The 9,282-nt window shown below is 36.8% G+C and overlaps 2 protein-coding genes across 2 annotated transcripts; both read left to right on the top strand.

Annotated features, from left to right (window-relative positions):
• Positions 1-103: 103 nt before the first annotated feature.
• On the top strand, positions 104-4,156 carry LOC107048870 (spermine oxidase). The gene is made up of 6 exons (XM_015272306.2): positions 104-553; positions 1,281-1,554; positions 1,926-2,139; positions 2,198-2,431; positions 3,471-3,599; positions 3,670-4,156. The coding sequence occupies exons 1-6, from the start codon at positions 355-357 to the stop codon at positions 4,105-4,107; spliced, it is 1,488 nt and encodes a 495-aa protein (XP_015127792.1). The 5' UTR covers positions 104-354; the 3' UTR covers positions 4,108-4,156.
• A 1,560-nt stretch (positions 4,157-5,716) lies between these two features.
• On the top strand, positions 5,717-9,044 carry LOC107048932 (spermine oxidase). Its single transcript, XM_015272381.1, has 5 exons — positions 5,717-5,920; positions 6,238-6,514; positions 6,572-6,785; positions 6,855-7,214; positions 8,019-9,044. Exons 1-5 carry the CDS (start codon positions 5,722-5,724, stop codon positions 8,469-8,471), a joined length of 1,503 nt encoding a protein of 500 aa, XP_015127867.1. The 5' UTR covers positions 5,717-5,721; the 3' UTR covers positions 8,472-9,044.
• The last annotated feature ends 238 nt before the right edge of the window (positions 9,045-9,282 follow it).

The following is a 9,282-nucleotide window of genomic DNA, read 5'->3' as shown; positions in this document are numbered from 1 at the left end:
CAAATAGTACAAATGCTTCGTGAGGTCTCCGAGTATTTCAACTCGTTGCTCAATGCACTATTAGCTGCATCCGCAGATTGCAGTGCACCCCCTTTAAGTGAGGATCTCATAGATAGAAAGAAATAGTGGATTTTTAACAAAAATGTGGAGTTTTCAACAACTGGATTACTATCAGTTTGACCGTGACACTTTGAACTACTGATACCAATTCAGTTGTTGAAAGCTCCACAATTTGTTAATAATCTCTTCAATAATCTCTTGTTCAAACCCCCCCATAACCGATGGCATTGAAGACTATATAAAAAGATTGACCGGATCCATTGATATCAGTGATCTTCATCCAAGCGATAGACGATGAAGTGCCTTGTCTTCTTGCTTCTACTTTGTGTTTCAACAATATTTTCGATTGATGGTAATCCAAAGGTGATTATCATCGGCGCCGGACCGGCTGGCATAGCTGCAGCTTCTAGATTACTACAGAATGGTATTAACAATGTCACCATTCTGGAAGCTGAAGACAGATATGGTGGAAGAATTAAGAAAACAAAAATAGGTAAAGCAATGAATTTTTGTCTGAAATTTCCGGTACAATTTTTGAAAATTGTTATCGAATTTAATTATCACTGAAATTTCAAGGAATTTCGTAATTGAAAATTCAGAATTTCGTGGAAAAATCAAAGAGAACTGTAAATTTCAGTTCCATTTCTCCCTAAAAATGAATAGGAAACCAGAAAGATCTAGTAAATTAATTCTTGAATTTTCAGAATAGTGACAGTGAATGCGATTTAGGGGGAAAAATCGTGAAATTTCAGATTTCACGGAAAATTCAAATAAATTAAGGCATTTTCGTCTTTATGCTGCTTAAAATTCTGGAATTTTACTGAACTTTCAGTGAAATCTGAAATTTCACAATTTTTTTCCCCCTAAATCACATTCAGTGTCACCGTCCTAAAAATTAGTAGTCAACGGTCCATGAAATTTTATTATTTTTCCAACAGTGCACACTGATAGAATGATTCATTTATTCCAAACAAGATTCGTTAAATATTAACGAATGGTACAGTTGAATATGACCAAATAAATATTCGTTAATAGTTATGGATGGTTCACTTGAAAAATGAAAGTCGAGTCAAACAAGACTTCTCAAATATGCATTCGTTAACTATTAACGAATGAACATTTGGTGAGTCTAAATAGACCCTAGCCTTCAACCAAATCTATTTGTTAACAATAACTAATCCTGTCTATCAGTGCATGATTCATACGGTGGAATTTTCCAGGGGAATATATCACAGATCTGGGGGCTCAATGGGTCCACGGAGAGGTAGGAAATGTGGCTAATCAACTCGCTGCGCCATTAGGTCTTCTGTCGAAATCCGTGAGGCCGGGGGATACCGAGCCAATCTATGATGTCATGGTTTTCGATTCTTCTGGAACAAAACTCCCGGAAGAAGTAATCCGTGGGTTTCCAGAATTCGGGGGGGAAATTAAAGGTGACATGATCGGGCTTGATGATTTGAAAAATGGATCTTTTGGAGAATACATGAGGAAGAGGTGAAATACATACATAAAGTATAATAATGAAACAACTAAATTTACATTGCATTACATTTCAGTTGTCTTTTCCCGGTTTCGCATTGTTTTATTCATTTTGTGATTTATTTAACTAATAATTGTTCTAGTAATTGAGGACAATCAATATTGCCTTGCACTAACTTAATTAAAACAAGTGGGAAATTGCTTTCATCACAACATAGTCAATATAGTTTGATAATAAATTAGAAATTTGCTTCCGAATGGAATTTTTATGGCGATGTATTTTAAATTGAATTTAAAGATTCATTGGATTCAACATCGCCCCAACGAGTGGCTAATTCATTGGAATCAATTTCCTAAAAATGATAAACTTTCATTATTTATTTCAGAGTTGACGATTGGTTCGCGAAACGCCCCGAGATTGATCCTAAATTACATAAACCTTTAACTCACTCAATGGAACTAGTTATGATGGCGATAGTTGGAGCCGAAAGCTCAGACGATGTATCTGCACTGGGAGTTAAAAACGCTCCTGCATGTCCTGGGTTTGGGGACCTCAATTGGAAGGAAAGAACTTATGGAACTATTTTGGATATACTCATGGTGAGTATCCAGGGAACATCCCCTTCCTTGAAGAGCAATAATAATTTTCATAATCCAGAAAAGGTATCCAAACCCCGAAGAAGAACTGCCAGTCTTGAACAAAACTATGCTAAACAAAAAAATAACGAAGGTTAACTATGCGGAGGAAGGACCAGTGAGAGTGACTAGTGCCGATGGAGAGGAATACACGGCTGATCATGTTATTTTTACCGCTTCATTGGGAGTTTTGAAGGCCGATCATGAAAAACTTTTCGAGCCCCAGTTACCAGAAAAGAACAAGAAAGCTATTGAGGTAATAATCGGCAAATTCAAACTACACTATTGGAAAATTACTCCTGAAATTTCAAGTAAAAAATCTTGTAACTTTTAAGAATCACTCATTCACCCGAAATTTTCATGTATTTTGTTATTGAAAAATCAGTTGAATTTGCGGGTATTCAATCGAATTGCAATTTTCAGGTCCTTGTACTACTCTCATTACGTTTTCCAGGGGGTTGGTGATTTTTCAGAAGATTGTCCTCAAGAACATTCTCCAGTAGGAGTTGTTTATTTTTTTTAGATATATCACGTTCAAAAAATTTTTTTTTGTGTGAAAATCGCAAAAAAATGACCATTTCACCCTTTTGCTACCCTCAAGTATCTTTCCCAGGAGGTGGGTGATTTTTTAGGGGATTGAGGGAGTCCTTAAAAACATTCTCCAGTGGGAGTTGTTTAGTTTTTTTAGATATATCATGTTCAAAAAAATTTTTTTTTGTGTGAAAATCGCAAAAAATGACCTTTTCACCCTTCTGCTACCCTCAATTATCTTTTCCAGGGGGTTGTCGATTTTTTAAGGGATTAAGGGAGTCCTTACGAACATTCTCCAGTAGTAGTTGTTTATTTTTTTTAGATATATTACGTTCAAAAAAAGTTTTTTTTTGTGTGAAAATTGCAAAAAATGACCGTTTCACCCTTCTGCTACCCTCAATTATCTTTCCCAGGGGGTGGGTGATTTTTTAGGGAATTAAGGGAGTCCTCAGAAACATTCTCCAGTAGGAGTTGTTTTTTTTTAGATATACTACAACAGTCCGCGCGCTCCGCGCGCGTATGTCCTATGCCATGGGGCTCAATAGGTAATATATGTAAATTGTAGTGAATAATCTTATATTAAATTTATAAAGTTAATATCAAAGTTTCCGAAGGAAAAGTTTCAGGCATGTATCCTATTTTTGATGTAAAATAAATCAATTTTGTCCGCTAACTGTATTTACCCGTAATAACCAGTGACCATTAACTGTTTCAATATTTTATTAACAAAAGTTGATTCCTATTCATTGTCCTCATCTTTGTAGGCACTTGGCATGGGTAAAAGTGCTAAGATATTGCTGTATTATGAAAATCCGTGGTGGGAATCCGGAGGACACTGGGCCATACACACATTTTTATGGACTGAGGACGACCGCAAAGCCCTAGAAAATGATGTAAATGAAAGGATTCTCGCTAATCATTCACTTGAAAATCGAATATTAATATTTTCATTATACATTACAGCCTGAGAGAGCATGGATGTTGGGCCTGACGTACGGCTTCGAGGTCGAGTACAAGCCGAAATTGTACCAGATTTGGTTGAGTGGGCCTCATTTAGAGCAGATGGAGCGCCTTTCCGAGGACTTATTCAAAAATCAAACTCTGGAAATAATTCAAAGATTTTTTGGCAAAACGCACAATTTAACAGAACCCACCGAGATCCAGAGAACATCGTGGAATACTAATGAGAACTTTCGTGGAAGTTACAGTTATCCAACGATGCAGTCAGTGACGACAGTGTCAGGCCCTGCCGAACTAGGCGAGCCAGTGATGCGCGGGGGAATCCCCGTTCTATCATTTGCAGGAGAAGCTACCGAACCTAAGTATTTCGCAATGGTTCACGGTGCAATAGCCTCCGGCTGGCGTGAGGCAGATCGCCTCATAAATTTGTATCAACAATAACAATTCGGTTAATAAAGCTGATTAATAAAGTTAAAATTGTCATTTTTAATTGACGATCGACTCTTTTCAGCTCTCAGTTACCTCAGATTTGTTCCCCGGAAAATCGTTCCCCATATTTCCCATACTTTATTTTTATTTTTCCTTTCCGTTCTTCAAATTTCCAGCCCCGAAGAACTGTACTCTCTTTCTAGTTGACAAAATCGACTTTTGCCAAGTTCTTAGTCTCGACAGCAATGGGTTTTAGTACCTCCCTGACATGGATGTCACGAGAACATCCAGTATGATTCTCACCTTCACCCAAATAGATACAATGTCACCCTAATTTCACATAAAAAATACTTGACTAAGTTCATCGAACAAAGTCTATTACACGTTTATCTTATCGGTGTCGTCTACCTTATCCCACACAATCTGCAGCTGTAGAACCACTCACTTGCGGCATAGTCCACACGCAATACCCCCTCCCGTGTGCACTTCTAGTGCGGTAAGGTTTTGAGGTGTTTTCTTATGTTTTCGGGTATGAGAAATCCGAATCCGGTGGTATTTTTTATGTAAGTGTACCAGCTCTTTCGTTTGAGCCCAAAAAAACATTCATATCTTGTCTGACATCGCTGCTACAAACTCGGGTCTACAACTCGGGCCTTCAATTGAAAGCCCGAGTTGAAGACCCGAGTTTGTAGCAAAGATGTCAGACAAGATTGAACAACAGTGTTAATTCATTCATTTACCCCCGCTTCCGATTGATCATTGAAACGCGATCGTCAGAAATTGATATGTGGATGCGGATGAGTATTTTTTTCGTTTTCAAGTAACGGTGTGGAGTTGTACAGATCGATCATTCGCTCGCTTCACCCTCATTTCATTGAATTTTGACTTCTATGTAGGATTATCTTCTTTGAATTACTCCTTCAATTGTTGCATCCATGACGAAAGCATCAAAATGATGTGAAAATGGGTGCGTACGCGACACGGAAGAGGTTCGAGCGGACTGCGCGCGCCGCGCATCCTCCCGCGTTCACCTGGTGGACCATATTTCGGCAACGGATTGATGGATTTCGATTTAAAAAATTGATCATTATTTATTACACAAAAAGGAACAACTTTTGTTATGAACATTTTCTTCTATTTGCCAATGTTTCCCATAAAAAAAAATCATCAAAAAAACCACTTAATTTGTTTATAACTATTAATTGCACGCATTTACATAAAAAATACCACCGGATTCGGATTTCTCATACCCGAAAACATAAGAAAACACCTCAAAACCTTACCGCACTAGAAGTGCACACGGGAAGGGGGTATTGCGTGTGGACTAGCATACGCCCCGGCCTATTACGAAGATGTTATGACTTGCATTAGTTGACCATTGCCCCCGCTGATTTATTTTTAATCCATCATCTTCATAATTCGCAAGGCGATATCCCACTCACGATAACGTGATTTCATTGAAAGAACCGAATTGATAGAAAAGTCTGTGGTTTCGAACTGATAAATCTGTATCGAGAGTTCGATGCTGCACAGTCATATAATTTTTCAACGAAGTATGATTGATGGCTCTTTGTGAGGATTGGATTGAGTTACTGACATTAGTTATCAACAACTGAGTAATCAACGATGAAGTATGTCTTGTTTTTCCTTCTGTTGTGCATTTCAAATACTTCATTGATGAAAAGTAATCGAAAGGTGATTGTCATTGGTGCTGGTGCCGCGGGTATAGCTGCTGCCTCGAAATTGATGCAGAATGGGTTTGATGATGTCATTATTTTGGAAGTTGAGAACAGATATGGTGGGAGGATTTATTCAACGAGGATAGGTAAACCTATTCAATTAATTCAGTAGCGGAGTGGTGAAACGGTACCAGTCAATTTTGACTATTGACCAGTTTATAAATAAATATCTCGGAATCTGAGGGAGATAGTTAAATTTTTGTTATAACCTTTTTTGTAGAGCCGGTTGAGAGCTACAATAAATCTGTCGTAATTACGAAATTTCGCTATCTCCCTTAGATTCCGAAATATTCCTCAAAAACTCAACTTGGAGATGAGTCGACTTAAACTGTTTTACCACTTCGCTACTGAATTCATCATCAAATGTGAATAAATGATCCATATCTCTGGGGGAACATCGCAGGGGAGTACTGGGGGGATTTGGGTGCCCAGTGGGTCCACGGGACAGAAGGAAATGTTGTTTATGAACTCGCTTCGCCATTGGGTCTTCTCTCGACCTCACGCGGCCCAGGAGAACCCGAAGAGCCGCCTTTTCAAGTCAAACTTTGCGGATCTTCGGGGAATACATTACCAGCGGAAGTCACGCAAGGTGTGTTTGATTATATAGATACTATTATGCATAATTACACAGGACTTGAGGATTTGAAGACTGGTTCTGTTGGAGAATACGTAGAAACCAGGTAATGGAATTGAAGCGAATGGGAGAATTCTTTGGATCAATATTTCATTCATTCTAGATTCAATGAGTGGTTGAAAACACATCCGGAAATTAACGATGAGCTTCGCAAATCACTGTTGCATAATGTAAAATTAACGACGCTGTCAGAGGAGGGTGCAGATGATTGGAATAAAGTATCCGTATTTGGATCTAAAGATGCTCCTGCGTGTTTGGGTTTCAATGAAATCAATTGGAAGGAAAGAGCTTATGATACAATTTTCGATATTATGATGGTGAGTAAAGAGTGAAAACACAATCACGACCGGAATTCTGAGACGCAATAAACGATTTCAATCTCTTAGAAACGGCACCCAAATGCCGAAAACGAACTCCCTGTCTTAAATAAAACATTCTTGAACAAAAAAGTCTGCAAAATAAATTATGCCGAGGAAGGGCCGGTGAGAGTGACTACTACAGATGGGCATGAATACACAGCTGATCATGTTATTTTTACTGGATCGTTGGGAGTTTTGAAAGCTGATCACGAGAAGATTTTCGAGCCTTCGCTACCAGAGAAGAACAGAAATGCTATTCAGCGGATTGGAATGGGCAGAAATGCTAAAATTTTGATGTATTATGAGAATCCCTGGTGGAAACCACGAAATCACACACTCAACTCGTTCTATTGGACCGAGAAGGATAGGAAAGAAATTGAAAATGACGTAAGTGTCAATGATATATTTTAATTTTAATTAAAGAGCAAATAAACAAAAAAACCTGCACTGGTAAAATTTTTTCGAAATTTCCCGGAAAATATGGTAGTAATTCTCATGAGAGTGACATTGACATGAATTCAAGGAAATTCATGAGTTTTCAGTGACAGTGAGACGCAAATTTCACAACTTGATTGAATGTTCAATGAACATGAACATTGAGAAAAAAAATGACATGAATTTTCAATTTTTCCAAATTTTCCCGGAAAAATGGAACTGAAAGATCAAAATTTTTATTGATTTTCAGATTATTTGAACAGAAAAACAACGGAACATTTGATTTTTCAATGACAATATTTCCTCAAATTCAGTGAAAATTAAACATGATAAAAATTTCCGGGATTTGATAGTAAAAATTCAGACGAAAATTTTTAACAGTGGGTTCCAAGCAATGATCGGCATCAATCATTATTTCTGAAATATTAAGAGTATTATTTCCCCAAATAACCGAATTCATTCGTTTATCATTGGGACTTGGAAAATAATAAATAATTGAGAATTAAAATTTTTTCAATAACTATTAAATAATTGGAAATTTTTTCAAAAAAATATTGGAGATTATCAAATAATTGTCATTCTTCCGAATTCGATTATTGATTGGTAAAATAATTCGGAATTCAGATATGTAATTGTTGATTAATTTAATAATTGAAAATTGTTAAGTTCTATTACTTGATTGAGGATTATGAAATTAATGGCAATGATAATTTATGATTATGCCTATCTCTGGTCCTAAGAAAACGATGTTTTCAGCCTGAAAGGAGTTGGATATTGGGAATAATAGACGACAGCATAGTCGAGTACAAGCCGAAATTGTACCTTCTCTGGATGAGTGGACCCTACGCTGAGCAAATGGAGCGAATACCTGATGAACAATTCAAGAAACAAATAGTGGAATTTCTAAGAAAATTCTTCGGAAGCACTTGCGAAATCACAGAGCCAACCAAAATTATAAGATCCTTTTGGAACACAAATGACAACTTCCGGGGGACTTACAGTTATCAAACTATGCAATCTGTTAGAACGCACGTGGGACCGCGTGATCTTGGAGCGCCAGTAATGCGTAAAGGGGTGCCTGTTCTGCAGTTCGCGGGTGAAGCTACTGATCCGGCCCATTTCTCGACTGTCCACGGCGCGATAACTTCCGGCTGGCGTGAGGCGGATCGCCTCATAAATTTTTATAATCAAAAATTATCTGACCAATAAAGCATTCTGCCATTTTCATTCCACTCTTTTTCTGCCCATACGGAAATATATATATTTTGAAAATTATATATTTTATGTATGGAATTGACCTGATTGATATAAAAGTTATATAAAATATAAATTTATATATGACGAGAAAAAATGGACGAATAGTATTATTGGATGAAATAGCATTGGACCAAAAGATATTGGACCAATGAAAATTGGACGAAAAGTACCGCTCCCGTTCCATATATATTTTATATAAATCTTATATATATTTGAAGAATATATTAAACTGGCCAAAGACTGAGGCAGTCAATTTACTTATTTGTAGGCAGAGTAACCTTTTTTCTTTTGATAAGACTAATTGTAAGTTACGTTGTAATTGATACTAGTCAAAACGAAAATTTTGTATCTAGTTATTAGATCAGTCCCTATGGCATTTATATTTTTTTTTTGTGATTACGCAATATTGTTTGTAACACGTTATTATACTCAACATTTCTATCTGGGAGTTAATATTAAAGGGAAGGGAACAAAAATGTCAAGACCCGAGAGGGTATACATATGGATGAATAAAATAAAATAAAATATTAAACTGGCCTATATTATATGTATTTTGTATCTATTTTTCCATGGAGGTGACTGAAAAAATTCCCACGAAAGACAATTATTATTATGGTTGAAGACATGAATAGCGATTGAGACCACACTATTTTAAACATAACAACGAATTGAAAATTGTAGTAAACACTCCAGGAAATTTTTCATTGTATAGCATCAAACAAGTGCGAATTGGGCTGTTCTTCAGCGTTGATTTCTGGATATT

The sequence above is a fragment of the Diachasma alloeum genome, unplaced genomic scaffold (assembly GCF_001412515.2).
Source record: "Diachasma alloeum isolate Michigan unplaced genomic scaffold, Dall2.0 Dall_scaffold_00198, whole genome shotgun sequence".
In the NCBI taxonomy this organism is placed as follows: domain Eukaryota; kingdom Metazoa; phylum Arthropoda; class Insecta; order Hymenoptera; family Braconidae; genus Diachasma; species Diachasma alloeum.
The sequence above is the reverse complement of the archived record's forward strand: the minus strand, read 5'-3'. Positions and strand labels throughout refer to the sequence as shown.

Coding starts and splice junctions, on each gene's coding strand:
- LOC107048870 (XM_015272306.2), top strand. CDS start 355: ATGAAGTGCCTTGTCTTCTTGCTTCTACTTTGTGTTTCAACAATATTT. Junction 1,555..1,925: donor GGAGAATACATGAGGAAGAG/GTGAAATACATA, acceptor TATTTATTTCAG/AGTTGACGATTGGTTCGCGA. Junction 2,432..3,470: donor AGAACAAGAAAGCTATTGAG/GTAATAATCGGC, acceptor TCATCTTTGTAG/GCACTTGGCATGGGTAAAAG.
- LOC107048932 (XM_015272381.1), top strand. CDS start 5,722: ATGAAGTATGTCTTGTTTTTCCTTCTGTTGTGCATTTCAAATACTTCA. Junction 5,921..6,237: donor GATTTATTCAACGAGGATAG/GTAAACCTATTC, acceptor GGAACATCGCAG/GGGAGTACTGGGGGGATTTG. Junction 6,515..6,571: donor GGAGAATACGTAGAAACCAG/GTAATGGAATTG, acceptor CATTCATTCTAG/ATTCAATGAGTGGTTGAAAA.